Source organism: Benincasa hispida, chromosome 6 (genome assembly GCF_027475165.1).
Source record: "Benincasa hispida cultivar pf3 chromosome 6, pf3_genome.v1.1, whole genome shotgun sequence".
In the NCBI taxonomy this organism is placed as follows: Eukaryota; Viridiplantae; Streptophyta; class Magnoliopsida; order Cucurbitales; family Cucurbitaceae; genus Benincasa; species Benincasa hispida.
Genome location: NC_143483.1, coordinates 46146649 through 46167132, shown reverse-complemented (window position 1 = coordinate 46167132; position 20484 = coordinate 46146649). Strand labels below are relative to the sequence as shown.

Below are 20484 nucleotides of genomic sequence, written 5' to 3'. Positions count from 1 at the left end.
GTAAATTTTGGCTAAAATCAAAACTAAAGGAAAATAAAACCCAATCATTTAAGATAATAAATTTCAATTTACTTTAAGCTTGGGATGTTACATAACTAGTCACGCTGACAAATATATACAAGTTGGGCCCAGACTTGCACCCTACAACCTCGAGCGCCAAAATATTCTTAACATCACTGTCGTCACACGTAACTATAAATGTATGTCAAAGGATTGACTTATAAATAGCCCTATTCGACCATCCAAAAAATGGAGTAAGTAATCTCCAAAGGAGAGATCTGACCTTACTTATTTTTTGTAATGACCCGAGTTCAAGAGGGGTACATGAATAAACCGATATCACATCCGAATGAGAGGGATCCTAAGGACATAAAAGTATGGTTAAGAAAGGCTTAAAAGAATTGAAAGTTACTACCTATACCAACAAGATGTACCTTCCTTTTCGGTGGCTCAATCATAAGAACTCTAAAGTTAAGTTAAACGTGCTTAGCTTAGAGCATGAGGACAAAGCATACTGAAAGGGGACGCAGGGGAATGTCGGGTACATTATAGTTTTTAATTTTGAATTAGTTGATCTGTAAATTTTAGAAAATACCATATGGATAAAAAAAAGTTAGAAAAAATATCCATTTATATCTCTAAACTTTAAAATTATATCAATTTAAATCATATCATACACTAATAAATGTATAAATTTTAACCGGGTCCATTTCCATCTCAATTCACGTCAGGAGGAAAACACGTGGAATTTCGAAATGGTTGGTTATGGTTACAAAGAAATCCACAATTCCAATCAATTTTGAACTTCAAATCTACTTCAACTCAGAGTTGAAAGAAGAAATCATGCAGAAGCAGGGAACGAAACAATATAGTTCAAAATCAGTTCAGGATTTTCATTCTCCGGAGCATTAGAACTTGAACTCCACTGGAGCCGTTAATTCCGATACAGTGAATCACCAAGTTTCTTCAGAACCGAATCCGCGACGATCTTGTAGGCTGCTTCAGTCGGATGAATGCTATCCTTGGAAGCATTGCATTTCACAGAGGCCCTGCTTCTTTAAATCCACTTCCACATCAACCTTTGTCGGTATGCTCAAAACCTGTTCGACCAAATTCCTGTAGTTCAAAATGGCTCTCAAAATTGCATTTCCTCTTACATATTTACTGCTTTTGATTCAATTTTTAGTACCATTGACTGGGACTTACCATATTTCTCAGGATTATTGAGCATGTCGTTCATGGGGGTGTAGATGTCGGCATACAAAATTTTGCTTCCAGGAAGCTTTGGCGAAAGCTTCTGATTAGGCTTTTGAATCTGAGTTTTGTTCTTTCGAATATTCCGAATTGATAAGGTCTGTTGAATGGGAAGACAACCAATTGGAGGGAGGCCAGCGACCACCATATTGCGACCTCCAAGTTGGTAAATTTTCTGTCCATTTTCAATTAAAAACAGAGTTATAAGTGTTTATTTTCTGTAGTTCAAGTGTTTGTTTTGGTGGTACAAGTAAAAACTAAGAATGTTTTTCAAGTAACTTTTAGAAATAGGACTAAAGCTTAGATGCCTAGGTTTTTTTTTTTTTTTTTAATTAAAGTACAAGAATTGATTCAATACAAAACTAGATATAAAAGGTTACAATTTAGACTCTAATTGATAACTATTTGGTTCGTGGTTTTTCATAAACACTACTTTTACTCATGTTATGATATCTACTTTTCTTTTTTTTAGATGTTTTCAAAACCCAAGTTGAGTTTATGAAAATTAAAATAAAATAAAATAAAATAAAAGATAGTCTTTTCATATAAACTATGGTCTGCCTATTGTATAATGTACCTTGATCAAGCTTTGTAGCCTATTCTGTATAAAATCTTGGTAACCACTAATACTATAGTGTAGCCGCCTTGTGGGAATGTCATAAAAGTTGAAATTGAAGTCATTGGTTCCTGCACTAATCACAACAAAAGCATTCTTAATAATCCTTCTACTTTGAGTTGCACCCACAATCTTTTGAAGCCTTTCAGTGTAGTTCTTGAAAAGATCGATTTGTTTCATCACAGGAATGACTCTAGATATAGTGGCTGTCAGATCGTCGAAGCCAGTGCCAGCCGATGCAAAACTAACCCCTGTTTTCACATCATCATTCGAAAGTTTAGGATCCAAAAATGGAGGAACAAACTCCTTTATCCCTAACCTAGAGGCCACCATATCAGGAATGAGTTTTCCATCACTGAACCTTCCAGTAGTAACATGGCCAGGAAAATCTTTGCCATATGGAAAGTAATTGGCCTTGAAAGGGGTTGAATGAAGTTGTTATTTCCAGTATCGACGGTAGAATCACCAAATATGAGAATGGCGGAGAATGACCGAGGGCTTTTAGGCTTTAAAGCACTGCCTGGTTTGCTAAGAAATAGCAGCCAAATTATGTCGAATGATAGAGCTGCAATGAGGTAATTCTTAGCTCGTGCCAAAGCTATTGTTCTTCAAGTTCTTGTCTTTGATATTCATCTTTGCTAATTGGTCCATATATTTATAGGTTTTGAAGGATATAACAGTTAGCTCGTTATGGTTTTTACATGGTGTTATTTAGGTGTTATAGGCATAAAGAGTAAACCGTTTTATGCCTTCGTCGCCTTTAAAGATGGTAGCAATTTAAAGCCATTGAATGTATTTTGAAGTAGCTGACTTACGTAGTTATGATTGATTTGGCTTAATTTGTTTCAATTTTACTAATTTAGTTTATTCAGTGAATGTGCCAAAATTGCTCTGAGTTGTAAATACTTCATCTTGTGTATACTAGATCAATTTTATTGTTAGTGTTAATTAGGAAAAAAATACTTATTTGGTCTAGAAACTTTGAACGCAATTTTGATTTTGTCTTCATGAATGCATAAAATTTTGTCAACCTATATCTCGAAAAAACTTTTTGAAGTGCAACCATATATGTCATATTGAGCACAACTCAATTGGTCAAGTTATTACATCGTCGATCAAAATGTCTGAAGTTCAAATCTTCACACTCTACATGTCGTGTTGAACTTAAACAAAAAAAAAGTGCGATCATATATGGTTCACACTAGTATTAGGGTCGGAGCACATACGATTATCTTATTATTTTTTTTTTCCTTTTTTTGAGTTATGTGGAATGTATGTCTTTTTAACCGTTGACAATTAACCTTTCAAATTAAACATCTATCATCCTCATTTGTTATTTATTGCTTCTTTCTTTCTTTCTCATCTCTTTGAAGTTGAAACATGCAAGAATGGAAGGAGCAATGTCACCACCTACAAGGATAAAGATCCCAAGCTAACGAATGACTAAACAATATCAAGTTTGACATGTTATTAATAACGACATACATCAAGTATTGAGTGTCGTTATATCTTAAATAGTATTGAGTGATTTGATGTGTTTAATTATATAAATATAAGATATATTACCGTTGTTCTTGTTAACTGATTTACATATATATAATATTCATCATTTATGTTTAGGGTCTCTGAAATTTATGATTAGGTATGAAAATCTTCATCCAAACAGCAATGTTTATTCAAAATTGATATCATAGAGTCAATTTGTCATCATTTATAAAGTAACTGATATCTAAAATCAAAATTGTTATAATGTATATTTCGTTATTATAGGTGAATAAATTCTCTAATTAGGAATCATATTTTGCCAAATTAACGGAATTGAAATTTTTCTTTCCTTGGAAAGAAAATTCTAGACTCTCTTCATGATGTAAATAATCTCGCTTATTATAAGTCTTTTTGAAGAAAAAATATGTTCTTTGACACTTCTGCTGGATTTTCAAACAAAATGTAACATCACTATTGTTGTACGGTTGTCGATGTTTGAGACCATAGATATTATTAATTAAACATGATAGGGTAATATATTCAAATAGGGGGTTGAATCGTGCCTTAGATGCCCAGAGGCAAACATGAAATTATTATAGACAATAAAATATTTAGATGAATGTCTTTTCAAAAAGAATTTATTGTTTAAAAACGAAATAAGATTTAGACATAGAATACTTAGAATATTGTTTTTTAAAAAAAGAAATCTAATTTCAATGTTTTCGTGGATGGGATGTGCATTAGTCATGATTAATGACTATGCTTTGAATATATATAAGTGGCTTTTTTTTTTTTTTTGCAAAATAATACATAGTAGGAATGAGCATGATAGGTCGAAAAATTGAACTGATCGATCAAGTCGGTCAGTCAAAAAAAGAGAAGAATCGGTCAGTATCGGTTTGAAAAAACAATAAATTGATCGATGATTGACTTTTATTGCTCGACGGTTGAAGTCGGTTTGAATATTTACTAAATCGATCATAATCATTTCGATGGCGATTTGGTTGGAAAACCGACTCCAACTGATCCGATGCTCACCCCTAATTTTGTAGTTGTATTTCGTTTGTATTTGTTACTTCAAGTTGTAGAGATTTTTTTCTATTTTTTACGGTTCAATAGTTTGTAAACCAAACAAAGAATAAAAATAATAGGCTTTTTAAAAAAAAAAAAAAAAAAATCAGCAAAAATTATACAAAATAGTTTTTTCCATAAATTAATTTGGCGTTCAATAATTATTTAACCAAAGCACAAGTGGTTTAGTTAAAAACTACTTTTATTAATGCTATTTTGAGGGGAAAAAATACTTTTTGAAATAAGTGTTCAAACTGGAAAGGTGTATCATTCTCTGAATCAAGTCACAACCAGTTACTTGAACTTTGTAAAATTGATAATTAATATAACACAAATCACTGGATTTTCAAATTTTTTAATTTTGAATGATGTATACAATGGTTTGTTGTGTTAATTTAATATTATAACTATTTAATTAGGTATATATCATAAAAGCTTACAAATTTGAAAAGTATCTAAGCTTACATAAATACTATATTCTTTTTCTATTAAATATAAAGTCTACATCATATCATATCAATCTTTTATCATATATACATTTTTTTGGTTTTATTGGACCAAAACCATCTATGTGAATTCATTACCCAATAATTTAAATTCCAGTTTATGTCTTTATAATGTGACTAAGCCTATGTTATTAAATAATTTTACTCAATTGTATATTTATTTAAGTTAAATAAATTAAGTATCAATCTAGCTTAGCCTGAGTGTAGATACTTTTGATTGAGTAGTTGGAAGTTATTTGAATAGTTTATTTTATGTTAAAGTGAAAATAGTTTTAGTGGTAATTGATATGTAGAAAATCGGAGGTTCATATCTTCCTACTCCACTTATTGTATTAAATAGTCTCGAGAATTTTTTACGGATAGTCCTTTTTCAAGGGTCAAATGAAAATTAGCATGAGGTTTAAAAATTAAGAAATGTTGGCATTCGGCTTATATCAGCGCCATGTGAAGTTACCATTTTGGCCTTTTTCCAATTTTTTTCCTTCTTCTATTTATAACCTTTTTTAAAAATCTAATCTGCAGCTTGGGAGAATTTTCTTTTTTTAATTTTCAGTGGACTTCTTCTTCCTTCTTCTTCAATCTACCATTTAAAAAAAAAAATCTACCCGATCCTCCTTCAATTTGCAGCTTCTTCTTCAATCGATTCATCTTCTTCTTCAATATGTAATTTTCTTTAGAAATAAGGAGAGCGGGAGCAAGAAGCAAGAAGCGGGAAGTGAATGACAATTGACATAGTGTTGTCAACGAGATCGAGAAGTGAGAAGCTAGAGCGAGAGCAAAAATCTTGACGCGTGCATTCTTTGGGTCAAAATAGTAATTTCACGAGGCATTGACGCAAGCAAAAGACAAAAATCCATTGATTTTTAAATTTTGGGTTAATTTTCATTTCAAAAATCCCAATAGCCTCATTTATAGGTTTATTAAAACAAAAGAATAATAATAGTACTGAAACATGCATGTTGAATTAAAAATAATATGGACTGTTTGGGCAAGGAGTTGGTTATTATAATCCTAGATTATTATAATTAGGTTATAATAGTTTGTATTTTTGGTGTAAATTATAATAATATGTGTTGAGGTGTAAACTATTTTAGTTTGAGAATAAAATAATAAATACTATAGCAAAGAATAAAAAGATTGATGAATGTATAATAGTAAAAATTGTAGCAAATAGTAAATACGATAGAAAATAGGGGTTCTGAAATAGTGTTTAGGACTACAAAATAGTATTTACTGTAGCAAGAAGTGGTTATTATAATCTTAATATAGTCTTTGCTCCAAACGTCCACCCGATCTTTTAAATAGAACTAAAAATAATAGTTTGATATATGTCTTGTATTTTAAAAATACTTTGAAATTTATAGTTTACTATCGTGTTTATTATTTTCTTTCCTGCAAAAGTTTAGTATGAATATTGAATAAATTCATTTTTTTAAGAGAAATTATTTTTAATGACAAAATTATTGAAAATATTTACAGATATAACAAAATATCATAGTCCATCTGCGACAGACTACGATAGACTACAATCTATGTCTATCATACCACAGATAGACACAGATAGTAGTATCGCGATCTATCGCAAATAGACAGTAAATTTTTTTTATATCAAATAAATATTTTGATTCATTTTATTATATTTGAAAATAACCATTCTTTAAAAGTACATTGGATAAGACATTAAAGACTACAAAATCATCTTTTTACACGTGGACTACATTCATTATGAATACTTGAATAGATATAACAATTTAATGTATAACTACTTGCACCTAGAAGTCGTGTCAAGTTAGTGAAAAAATCTATATCTCTATTATCCTATTATTTCTCTATAGCATCTAAATTTGAAGAGTCGTGTCTCAAACAATTGAAAAGAAAGATAAAAATTTTCTATATAATGTTGTCTATACATATTATAAAATTATAGAGTAATATGTAATTATGGAATAAAGTCAAATTGGAAAGATTTTTTTATAACAAATTATAAATTATAAATTTATATATTTATAAATTTGAAAAAAAAAACTAAAATGTATATGAAAAGTAATTTTTATAGAAAATTTAATTTATTAGTCAACTTTGAAGCACTTTTTTTTTTTTTTTTGGTTCTACTATCATTAATTTAATCAAATGGTCTTTTATTAATTTTGATATAATGCACTTAATAATGAATATTGGACAAAAGTCTTACTTCATAAGATAATGATGGATTTCGCATCATGAAATCACCTAAACAATCGTAGCAGCCTCTTTGAAGTTGAAAATCATCACTACAACGATATTTTTTTTTTTTTTTTTTTTTTCTATGGTGACATTTTTCTTTCCCAACATTAAAATTCGTCAAGATAGATACCAATTAGTAATGATAGTTGACATGTATTAATAATATCAATATAAAGATAATAGACAATTCGAATGATAAGTACGCATATTTATCGTCGGCTTTTGTAAATGATAAATCCATGCTTACCATTTACATATAATATTGTCAAACACGATAAACGATATCAACAGTAAACATGCATTTATCGTCAACACACTCCTGCCAATAAATAAGAAAATTATTTATTTCCTTTATATATAATCTTTGGAGTTGTATCAGTTAAAATCTTGAACTAATGATTATATCAATTTTAACTCTTAAATTTTATGAGTTTGTCAATTTGCCACTTTTCTTTAGATTTCGTTCGAAAAATATCATTTGATTCTTATAATTGTTTGAATTAGACTTCTTACTAGTCGTTTAAAGACTGTTTAATAAGATTATATTTGAAAATCGTCAATACATTAATTTATACACGTGTAGACTTCTACAAATGTTGAACTATATTAAATGAGTATGATAGAATTGATACATAGATGATTTTTTTTAAAAAAAAAATATTAATTGAGAATGCAAATTAATTCACTTTAGGGCTTTAATAAATAAAATGGTAAGTCTTATCAAAACAATCTATATTAATTTAAGATTTTTTGTAAAACATATTAATTTAATTGTTGCATTAAATTGTTTTGTTTCCATTGTATAACTACTTGCGGGATATTTTGTTGAAAAAATAAGAAAAACAAAGAAAAATTATCTTTTTAATCTCCGAATTTAGAAGAATATGTGCATTTGGTCTCAATAAAATTATTTTTAAAACTATTTAATCTAAAACTATTTTTATAGATAATTTTCAAGTAATTCAAGTAGTTATACATTAAATTAATGTACAACAAACTTACCATTTTCAATAAAATGGTAAGTCTTATCAAAACAATCTACATATTCTTCTTAATTTAAGTTTTTCAACAACAAACTATTTAATCTAAAACTATTTTTAGAATTTATAAACATATTTTTTAATTCAAAATTTATAATTATATAAAGCAAAAAAAAAAAAAAAAAATAGTTCAAGGACTAAAAATGTATGTTTTGAAAAAACACACGTTGATGAGAAACAACAATGCAAATGCTTAAACACAGAACCTCTCTAGACCCTTGCTCTGATACCATATTAAATATCAATTGATCTAAAAGCTTAAGTTAATAGATGAAAGCAAATTAAATTTAATATCTAACATCTTGGATTACCACAAAACAAATGGTCTCTAACGATAAAACACATTTTCTTGTTCCTAGCTAGGACTTGTGAACTTATGGCACGTATACTTGCTACTTGCTAGGAATGAGAATAGATTTGGTTGAACCTAGTTAATTCTCATCGATGGTGTTTACCAAAATCAAGATTGAAATAAAATATGTGACTCACCCCAAACTTAAGAATCAATCTCATTCTCATTCATTATTCCAAGGACTCATACTATTTTTTTTTTTTTTGGTTACTTTATACCGTTCGCCCAAGATTTTTTTAAAAAATAATAATAACAAAAATAACGCCATAAGATAATGAAAAAAAAAAGACTCTCAACGCAGTTGTTCTCATTGTCAAGTCTATGATCTCGGATCTTGAATCTCTTTCTTAATTCTCAGGTATTACGTGATAATTTTTCTGATATTTTGATAAAATTTTAGAAGTTGAGTAGTTTTATTAAGGTGGTTACTAATAGACATCTATCAGTATCTATTAGTATCTATCATTGACATTGATAGATGTCTGTCAATAATAGACAGTATATTTTGTTATATTTGAAAATAGTACTAATAATAAATCGAATAAAGTGAAAATAATTGTAAAGGGCTAATAGATGGTTTAAATTATTTATTTATGAAAAATTGCGGTTTAAATAAATACCATCATCGATTAGTCGAAGATTCAACTGATAAAATTTCAAAGGATGTGTATAAATTGATTTTCCTTTTTCTTGTACCAATTAAGGTCCAATTAGAAAACTAGTTGTGAATTTTATGTATCAATTTAAAACCAATTCAAACATGGAACTAAATCTATCATTTTTTGAAATCTCAAAAGTCCAAATAGAATTTTCAACATGACATATATTGTTTTAATAGGATGAAAATTGTTTTAAACATGTATTAGTTTTATGTGATTAAATATATGTTTTAGAGTAATTTTAAATATCACAAAAGTGATTTTAGCGATTTCAAAATCACTTCCAAATATGTCATAAGTTAAGTATTCAATGACTTTTAAAATTTGGAACTTATTTAACATGTTTAAAGGTTCAACTTAATTTATGATTTAATTTAAATTTATTAAATTGTATTTTTTTCTAAAAATTAATTTTAAAATTTTGTCCAAGTTATTATCTACTCAGTACTTGAACTTTAAATATATTCAATAAGTATGATACTAATTTTTTGTCGACATGTCGACATTTTCACACTTTTAAGGGTTCGACATCAATATAAAAGGTGAATGTGTTGGGTTTTATGTCCAAAAACTTGTGGTTTGTAAATAATAAAACTTATTCTGAAAATTCAATAAGTTGTTATTGAAAATATGTATTGCTTATTTGTCGACATGTCGACATTTTCACACTTTTAAGGGTTCGACATCAATATAAAAGGTGAATGTGTTGGGTTTTATGTCCAAAAACTTGTGGTTTGTAAATAATAAAACTTATTCTGAAAATTCAATAAGTTGTTATTGAAAATATGTATTGCTTTTTGTCGACATGTCGACATTTTCACACTTTTAAGGGTTCGACATCAATATAAAAGGTGAATGTGTTGGGTTTTATGTCCAAAAACTTGTGGTTTGTAAATAATAAAACTTATTCTGAAAATTCAATAAGTTGTTATTGAAAATATGTATTGCTTATCTGAAACCCGAAATTCCATTTTCCCTTTTAAGCAGGAAATAAAATAGATTAGCTAAGTATGAGTTAGATCCTAAGATAAAGAGTAGGAAAATTCTAAGTGTTTAAATAGGATTTGTTAAATGGCTTTGGAAATAAGCCATAACTAGTAAAAATTTGGCTAAGTATAACCATGCGTTGGAAGCCAAGGAAAAAAATGACTAAGGGTTGTCCATGCATTGGCCTTGCTCATTTAGAGGTTATTTAGGGCGTTGAAGGAAACTAAAGTGTGGCCAAGAGAACAACGCATGTGGCTCGAAGAATGCGATGGATGCGACAGTGCTATGCGAGGCATGCGGTGATGCTACGCGAGGGCATGCGGTGCAAGGGCATGTGGTGATGCTACGCATGCGGCGATGCGAAGGGGTACGGCCGAAGGTATGCATCGATGGTATACGGCAGCACTCTTGAGAGGTTAGAACAATGCATGCGGTAGCCTCAAGTTGCGCGGACAAGGGTGCTGGGGCGTTGGAGTTGCGCGCGCTGGTTGTTCATGAAGGTATGCGACGATGAAGGCATGCAGCGATAGAGGCATGCGGCGATGGAGGCATGCGGCGATGGAGGCATGCGGCGATGGAGGCATGCGGCGATAGAGGCATGCGACGATAGGGGCATGCGGCGATGAAGGCATGCGGCGATGGAGGCATGCGGCGATGGAGGCATGCGGCAACGCTATGCGTTGATGTCATGCAGCGATGGATACGTTGGTGTCATACAGCAGTGCTATGCGTCGGTGCTATGCGGCAACACTATGCGTCAATGCTATGCGGCAACGTTATGCATTGGTAGTATGTGGCAACAACATTAGGTGATAAACTATGCGGCGGTAAAACGAGCCAGGATGGACGCATGCACCAATTGGTGGTGTCCGGACATAGGAATGTTGCAGCAATTGGATGGGCGCATTTGTGGTTAGATGAACGCATATGAAGGATGAACGCATATGAAGGATGAACGCATATGGAGGATGGACGCATTCAAAGTCGTCATCCGGACATGTGGCTTGTTAAAAAGAAATCTTAAGCCTTAAGCAATTGAGGTGGATGCACAAGAAGACATGCAAATGTGGGCGTTATGCGTTGGTAAAAGGGGAAGAGGACACCTTGGGTTGCGATGACGTAAGATTACATTAATAATTTAAGGAAAGGATACTTGGACATACGGCCAAGTAGGAGGTGTCGGCCTTAGAGAGATCTTGGATGCTTATAAATAGGGCCAAGGACTTCAAACCATAACTCAAATTCTCCTCAAAAGACATTCAGAAGAGTGTATGAAGGCTGATTGAGAGAAGACTATGTGTTGGATAGCAAGACCATGCGTCGGTCATGAAGTTCCAAGAGAAGGAGATGTTGTCGGACAGGAAGGTCTGGAAGTAGCATCAACTTGGGAAGAGGCGTTCTCCCAGAATACTCATGCGTTTGGAGTGATTTCAAAGCCATATGAAAGCTAAAAGAGTCTAGTTTTCAGGGTTAGGCTTTCAGAGAAGAAGCTCTAAGGAATCCGGCTGTAGAATGAGGAAAAGATAGAAGGGTTGAGCTGTCGGGTAAGCTTGAGCCAGTCATGATATTTTGAAGATTCTGGCCAAACCACGAGAAGTTCTAAACTAATATTTTGAGGTAAGCGTCCTGAAATATTTTAGAGCATATTTGTAGAAGAAAGTAGCTTGAGATAAAGCTTAGAACTATGAGTAATCTGAGCTTCAAATTAAATCTAGAATTTAGGGTGCAAGAGGAGCCCGAGAAGACCAAGGAACTTCTAGAGAGAAAGGTTCCTAAACGACCAAGGTGAGTGGTAATTTCCTTTAAGTCTTAAATCATATCTTTTAGAGTAAATTATATATCCTTATGTTATGAATGAGTACCTAACATATGAATGAGATTATGTGATCGGGATGGTCAGGGGGACAATAGACCTGGTTTCTGAGCCCGAAAGTAATATCTCACGGGATGGTCAGGGGGCCGAGAGGTCTATTTCCTGAGCCTATAGGATGAACCTCGTATGAGATGGTCAGAGGGCCGACGGGCCTAGCTTCTGAGCCCATGCGCTGGGAGCTATGTGCATATAGGAGACATTGTTAACAAAAGGGAACTCAGCTGAGTAAGCGTTCATGATTAGTATTAGTTAACTATCTACTGTGTGTGTAGGTAGACAACGTACTCATTCTAAGTAGTTATCAGTTTAGCTATCTACCGTGTATGTAGATAGAGTTGAGAACAGACTCATTCAAGGCTGAGGTTTGAATGTAATCTTGTATCTATGATATGCTTGTTTTTATGAGTTGAAATAGACTCTAGAAGTCGCTTACCACTCACGGCTAAGGTCAAGGTTTGCCACAAGTCACAGTTACACTTCCAGAGGGTTTTAAAGAATTGTTGTTGTAAACTTTGTTGTTAAGTCTTGAAGTTGTATAAACATTACATTGTTGTAATAAAATGGGCCTACTTAACCAGTTGCTGCTATCTCCTTGACTTAAAGTTTATTGAGTGTATGTTAAAGAAGTTCGGCTGGACAGTAAGTATCACAAAAGGGTGGTATCTGTGGTTCCTCACGCCTCTCCTCGGGCTCAGGAGTGCGGGCTCGGGGAGGGGTGTGACAGCTTATTTCATTTTAGAAATCTAATAAACTAAAAGATCTATGACTATTTCATGAGTATTTGAACTTTATGTGGAGACATAAAAGTGGATCAGGTTCAAGTAAATAGTCAAAATGATCTATAGTATATGAATGAGGTTAGGTGTCTTATTCTGATAACACTATTGGCTACGACCCACTCTGTAGTTGTTATCAAGAATTATAAAGTGCTACAAACGATGTGATCTTAATTCATACATGTTATGACATGAGGAGTGGGGATGTCCTATGTAATGGGTTTGTACAAGATCGGACAACGAAATCAGTCACTCTTACTTTATAACATTGTTTGCTATTTAAGACTAGTTATTTCAAAGCGATTACTTAGGTAACTTGACCTTAATCCTGAGCTTACTATGAACTCCTGTTTATTCGGGATTATCCTTAGATTTTTATAGGTGAGGGTTAGCTCAACAACATCGACTCAATAAACATCCATTTCAAGGGTAAGACCGTGTAGATAGTTGGGGACATAGGGTGCAAGATGGAATTAACTCCTACCCGCTTTCAAGTATAGTAGAGAGGTTGTTCCTTTAAGTGCTAACTTCGGGTCTTGAACAAGGGGCCCCACACTTTCACTGGCCCGAGAGAGACTCAGTTTGTTGATTGGATCACAAACCAATTGTTCATTAAAGGATCAGTGGGACTTAAGGAACAAGAGGTAATCTCGAGGGTAAAACAGACATTTAACCTAGTCGTTATTACGAACAACCTATGAAGGATTAACTTACTAATCATGGTTATATCGAGTGGACACAGTATATCTACAGTGAGGGGAGTGCAACTATGGGTTTTAGTGGAGTGGTCCATTAGTTAATGAATGGGGGTTAATCGGTGTAAAGAGTTTAGCCAATTAATCTTGGATCATTGGAGCCCATGATCTGTAGGTCCGCGAAGTCCCCCTACTAGCTCGTAAATTGGTTAGCTTTAGAGTAGCTTGATAAGTTAATTTAAAACGTTCAAATTAGAATTAAGGGAATTAGTAATTATGTGAGATGTAATTACGCGTTTAATTTTAGAATTATACGAAATTGGAGAATTAATTAATATTTAAATATGATTTAAATATTAAATTCATGAAGGTGGAATTTGTTTAAAATTAAGGGTTGTTTTTAAATATAGAGAAATAAATTAAAATATCTACAAAATATAGCAAAATTTTAGAACTACCAATAATAGAAGTTGATAGACACTGATAAACTTTTATCAGTAATATTGATAAAAGTCTATCGGTGTCTATCAGTGTCTATCATTGATAATTCTAAAATTTTACTATATCTTGTAAATATTTTCAATAGTTTTACCATTTGAAATAATTTTCCTAAAATTAATTTAATATTTGATATTAAATTAATTAGAATTAATTAAATTATTTAATTAATTACTTATTGATTTTATTTAGAAAATTAATTTTTATAAAATTAATAAAGTTTTCATTTTTCAAATTTAAATGAATTTTGGAAATCAATTTAATATTTGAAAATTTTGGAAAACACAAATTTGAAAGTTGGTTTTCTCCACTATCATGAAGTAGCTCTCACAACATTCACTTCATTTAAGCTTCAAATCTCTAAACATGAGCTGCATCTCATGCAACCATTTTCTTTGCATGAATGTCATGCAATAAATAGAGAAGATGGAAGTGGAATTGTAGCAAGCATCAATTGAGTTTTTGCTGAAAAATTCAGTTTGAAGAAGATGTTCTTCAAGTGGGTTGTTGCAATGAGTTCTTCTCTAAGTTTCCTACATTCAAGCTTATTTTGAGTCACACAACTCAATCTAAAACTCCAAGAGAATAGTAGGAAAGATCTTGAGACGGTTCAAATTAAAAAAGTTCTACAAAGGTATTGCTTGAAACCCTCTTATTATTGTATGAGCATGCTTTATTTATAGTCAAAATTAATGAATTAGAATGTTTATTGATCCTTGTTGCTTCTGCTGCATGTTGATATACTCCTACACAATGAACATTTCAATTATATAGTAAAAAAATTACGAAACATAAAAATTTAAATTGCAAATTTGATCTCTACGGTCAGGATAAAGTAGAATTTAGTCTCCATGGTTTATAATAGAATTTAGTCTTTATGGTTTAATAATTAGATTTTATTCTTAAGGTTGATTTTATCAAACTATAGGGATTTTTTTATGAGGTTTTATCGAACCATAAGGACAAAGGGGTCTTAGGTTGTTTGGTTTAAAGTTTTATAGATGTTTAAGAATAAATTATGACAGTCAATAGGATGTTTGGGTAAAAGATGTTTGGGAATAAAAAATGATTGTATTTGATTATGCATGAGAAATGCTATCAGAATTTTATGAACAAAAATTATGTTTGTGTTTTATTTTTTAAATTAAGGGTTTCTTTGGAATACATTTTCAAATGTAAATGTTTAAATAAAAATGAATTTTTTGAAAAACATTTTTCTTTCAAGTCAATCCAGACGGGCTGACAACCTTATATGAGTTTAATAGATTAAGTAATTAAAAAATAAATATTATTCAATAAATTGATAAAAATTAATTAGTTAAAAATCAATAATAAGTTTAATTATAAATATTTGAATTTTGAGTAATTTATATTAAAAATAACAAATTAATATATTTAATGAATGTCATATTAATGATAATCTAATACTTAATTATTTTTTTTTATAATTAATTAAGTTTAACATTAGTAATTTTAATTTTAAGTAAATAATATAAGAAAATATATTTTAATGAACAACATATTGACAAGTGAAAAATAAAATAAAATATGATATATTAATAAAGAATACTAAAAAAAAGTTTTATAATCATATTAATAACGAATGAAGTAATAAAAATTAATCACAATAAATAATTAATTGATTGTAAATAATTAATAATGATTAAATGTTGTTAATAAAGGATGAAATTAAAATTAATCTCATTAAATAATTGATTATAAAGATAAAAATAAGTAATCAATTATTGTTGTTGAAAAATAATTTTTTGTACTAATTAAATTTAACTAATCATAACTTAATAGTTAAATATATTTAAGATATTGTTAACTAATTAATTAATAACTTAAATAAGTTAAGTAAATATTTTAATAGATTATTATTACTTTCTTTAAAATATATTTATTTTAATTTTATTAAATTAATATTAATTAATTAAGTAACTATATTCAAAATAAAATTATATATAAAGTGAGAAACATAGGAAAAAAACAAACGATAAAACTCATAATTTTGAAAGGAAAAAAACTATATATATATATAAAAAAAAAAGAATGTATGAAAATTGTTTATTCTCAGGCAAAGTGTTAAATTGTGGAAACAAACGTTGGTTTTGCATCCATGTGTCAATTCTCATCTAGAAAAATCTCAAACCAAACGATCTATAAATTCTAATTTTTTCCAAATTACGGGAACCAAATTTATAACTAAACCAACCTAAAAAAACAAATATGAATATAATACAATAATAAATATTTTAACTCGTTTAGAAACATAAAGGTTTTTGTTAATTTAAATAGTTTTTTTGAATTTTTTTTATAATTAAATATCCATCAACATTTCGATAAAATTTAGAGTAGGATAGTGGTCGGTTAATAAATGACTAAATTTTAACTTTTTTTTAATTACCACCCAACCTCTGTTGTAATTAAATGTCTTCACATGGAGGGTAATATAGTCCTTTACCCTCTGGCAAAAATGGCCCCACTTCCCAAAGTCCACGTGTCACTTATTTCCTCAAGAACGCCCAGTTATGGGGTCCACTTGTTAAAACGTTCTTATCCTCAACATCACCACTTATCAGCCGTCCAATCCATCGTCTCCAAGATTGATCCAACGGTGTATATTTCATCTCTACCCTGGACGACTTGTTCGATGTTTAACTCCTCAAATTTTCTCTTTAAATATCATTCCCACTGCCGCGTCAAAGCTCTTTCATACTCAGACCCGCCACTTCCTCGGCCGTGTCGGAACTTCATCCTTCGGCCATCTCTTCTCTTTACCTTTGATTCGCCATTCCTTATGGGCTTACTCGACCAGCTCTGGGACGATACCGTCGCTGGACCGCGGCCGGAGAGTGGCCTCGGCAAGCTTCGGAAACACTCAACGTTTTCTAGTCGACCTAGCTCCGGCAACAAGGGTACGCTACGGCCTTTTTATTCCAGTGCTTGCCATGGCGGACTCTTAATCGAACTCGATAAACTTCAACTCGAAACCCTAATTATAAGACAATCATGGAATATTGATTAATCGATATGATTTTTTCTTGATTAAAAGTGTTTAAACTGTAGGCCGCTTATTCAATTGAGATTCTAATTTGTTGTTATAAATCGCTTAATGAGAAACGTACTGTTGATTTTGCTTAAGAAATAGCCGGCAGCTCGGATTTGTCTAGCAATTTGACGGATCTATACTTTTGAACTAAAAATATGCTCAATCGATACCTCAAACTCCATAGTTTCCATGTTGACTTTTCTAATTTTCTTGTTATTTCTTAATGAACTCTTTTTGATTCAGAGCTCGATGGCGGCAGCGCTAGATCGTACGGAGAAGATTCTTCAGAGTCGCCGGTGAGGATCACAAGGAGTATTATGATAGTAAGGCCTCCAGGATACCAGAACGGTTCGCCTCCTATTTCACCGGCCGGATCCAGTTCTCCGGCGTCGCCCTTTTCTGGTAAGAAGCAGAGTCGTACCTTTTACCTTTTCGCTTTATCTGAAATGACCGATATGACCTTCCTATAGAATCCCAAAAAAATACCTAGGCTAAGATTTATCTTTCCAATACAAGCTGGAAATAAATTTTTTGTGTACTTCATGATTGGACAAGCACAAGGATGGTGGTTCTAATTAAGCTGGAATTTCAGATTATGGCTCCATTGAAAAGCACTTCTGTTTGTTTAAATCAGATCTCCATACTCCATAGAATAGTCAATACAATGGCCTTGCCATTTTTATGGGGAATCATTAGCATCTTTCAGTTCAATCGTTTTCAATTCATTATATGCTTCTTTTCTTGTGGACATCATAATAGATCTCTAATGTGGAAAATTGGGCCATTTTGCACCACCATTTTTCTGTTCTCTGGAGTGGAAAGTAGGTTGCTCTTGTTCATTAGGTGGGAGGTCTTGTCAAACTTAATTAAAGAGATTTCGTGTGGATCTGCCTCTTTGTTATAAAAAGTTTGATGAAGTAGGTGGAGAGTAGTGGTCGAAAACGTAGAGCTTACTTCATAAACATGCATGTTAGTCAAACAAAAACTCTGTATCTTGTGAAAACATTATTGCAGACTAATGATCATTATAACCCTGTTGACTGATATCCTTACATATAAGTTTTTCCTCTGATGGGTCGCATTTTCTGTGAATAATATCATCTGGAGATTCATCAAATGTTGAAAACTTTTAACTTCTTCTGTAATTTTGTTTGATTTCTCATAGTTTGTTGTAGATTTCTAGTGATCCTAATCTCTCTTTTTTCAAGAAAAAATTTGTCTGGTTGCCATACTTTGTGAAGTCGTTTATTCATTAGAAATTGATGCAAGTACTGATTGAATTCATGTCTAGCTTCTTTTCAGTTTGTGTTTGTTTATAAGTAATTTCTTCCTTTTGGAGGTAGAGAATCCTTCCGGTTTAGAAGAAGGTCGATCTCCGAGGTATACGCAAAGGCAACCGATGGTGGATCCGGGAGCCCTTCTTCTCCTCACAACATGTGAGATTTAAGCTTTTGAGCTCTCTTATATTCCCCTTTCATGAATGTTTCTTCAAAACCTTCATAAATTTGTGTAATTTTTGTGTATTGTTGTAATATGCGGCTGCTGTAGTATGCATGTGAATTCAGAATGAAGGTGTTAGAAAAATGTTTTGTAGGAAGGAGGATCTTGGAATGTGTAGATGAGGGGTATTATAGTCAATTTGGTATCAATATGTAAATATTAGAAGAAGAAGAACAAGAAGAAGGGCATCTTGGCTGTTTCATCTTTCATCTGTCAACTTTGGCTTGTCACTCACTGTTGTTGGTTTTGTTAGTGGAATGAAAAAAGGTAGTTCTTTCCATGTGGGCCTTCTTTGTGGATTGTCATTCATTTTCAATTGGACAGTGCTTTGTAAATGCAAAACAGCACTCTTGTCTTTTGGGTGGTGGCCACAAATCCCCAAATCAATTCCTTGGACAGATAGATGCTTTTTAATCAGTAGTGCTCTTTCAGGTTTTTAATTTCCATTCCATTGAGTGTTTTGTGTTGATTTTGCTTTTTTAATTCTTTTCTTTTTAAGAAAACGATTAAAAATAGTTTTCATCTTTCACAAATAGCATCATTTGTAATCTGCGTCGAGTGCGATATTGAGATCAAAACAAAAATTTAAAACCTTTTTTTTAATTAAGCCTCCATACCAATGAATTTTTTGGCCTTTTTTTGTGGAATTCTGGTCAAGATCAAGATGGGGAGTTATAAATGGGACAAAGGGAACTAGAGATTAGATTGAGGATTTGGATTAGGAATAGGGGATTTGAAGAATTACCTATAAAATAAAAGAAACAAAAGAACTCTTGGTACTTTACTTTCACCCCGAAAGTAAAAAAATGGATGTGCGGGAAAAAAGAAGTTAATTTTTTATTTGAATCTTGGGTTGTTTTGGTTGGAAAATCAAATTTTTGGAGGATGTTTTTGATAATTTTCTTGAATTTTAACTTCAGCATATGTAAGAACTAGGGTAAGGTATACTTTACTAGTAAATATTTTGTTAAGATGTTATTTTTGGTCCTATATTTGAAACTTGTTTACTCATCTTAAATCATAAATCAGGCTTCTAGTGTTAGTTTGAAGTTACTATTTTTTTTTTTAATCAAAATTGAAAAAATGACAACAATAACTTCTTTTGAAATACCATGTTGGTCTATGCTTTATACTTTTAGATTTACACGTCTGGATTTATTCTATTTGAGTTTTTATACTTTTAAATTTGGGTAAATTTTTTTTGTCTGGTTTGATAATAATTTCATTCTTTGTTTTTTATTTTTAAAAATTAAACATGTTTTTTTTCCTTTTTTTTTTTATAATAATTTATATCTTTTTTTAAAAAAAAAATTAGTTAAATTCTAAAAATAAAAATACATTTTTAAAAACTATTTTTTTTATTTTCAAATTTTGGTTTGGTTTTTTAAATCATTGATAAAAAGGTAGATAACAAAGGAATAAATTTGGAGGTGGAAGCAGGTTAATTTAAAAAAAAAAAAAAAAAAACTAAGGTTTTGTTTGTTAATCATTATTTTTTTGTTTTTATTTTTGAAAATTAAGCCTTTAGACGCAATTTATACCTCTGAATTTCTTGATTTTTTTTTATCTATTTTTCACCATGGTTAAAAAATTAAGTCAAGTTTTGGAACTAAAAAAAATAGTTTTCAGAAAGTTATTAGTTTGAAATTGGGTTAAGAATTTAACATTGTACTTAAAAAAATATGCAAATCAGTATAAGAAATGTGGATGAAATTGACTTAATTTTCAAGAATAAAAATAAAAATCTAAATAGTTTCCAAAGGGAGCCTATGATTAACAAATGGATTTTTAATCAATGTTAAAACTTAATTTTGTGTCCTAACAAGTTAAATTTTTAATTTAGTGTTCCTTGACCTTTTCAATAGTTTTTAAAAGGTACAAAAATATATTTAGTACA

The 20484-nt window shown here is 31.1% G+C and overlaps 1 protein-coding gene and 1 pseudogene across 4 annotated transcripts; one reads left to right on the top strand and one right to left on the bottom strand.

The window, feature by feature from the left end:
* Positions 1-1455: 1455 nt before the first annotated feature.
* On the bottom strand, positions 1456-16830 carry LOC120069949 (GDSL esterase/lipase At2g30310 pseudogene; annotated as a pseudogene).
* Positions 16728-18865, top strand: LOC120069950 (Dormancy/auxin associated family protein). 4 transcript variants are annotated; one of them, XM_039021794.2, is made up of 4 exons: positions 16728-16953; positions 17331-17489; positions 18431-18523; positions 18682-18865. In XM_039021794.2, coding segments are annotated over exons 1-4 (372 nt in total). In that variant the 5' UTR covers positions 16728-16835; the 3' UTR covers positions 18684-18865. The 4 variants fall into 4 exon arrangements, with proteins under 4 accessions (XP_038877722.1, XP_038877720.1, XP_038877721.1 ...); XM_039021792.2 differs by having other exon boundaries at positions 18427-18523; XM_039021793.2 differs by having other exon boundaries at positions 18431-18684.
* The last annotated feature ends 1619 nt before the right edge of the window (positions 18866-20484 follow it).

Bases quoted from the DNA above. Each gene is read 5' to 3' on its own strand.
- LOC120069950 (XM_039021792.2), top strand. From the start codon at position 16,836: ATGGGCTTACTCGACCAGCTCTGGGACGATACCGTCGCTGGACCGCGG. The intron at 16,954-17,330 runs GTACGCTACGGC...TTTTTGATTCAG, and splicing joins ACCTAGCTCCGGCAACAAGG to AGCTCGATGGCGGCAGCGCT. The intron at 17,490-18,426 runs GTAAGAAGCAGA...TTCCTTTTGGAG, and splicing joins TCCGGCGTCGCCCTTTTCTG to GTAGAGAATCCTTCCGGTTT.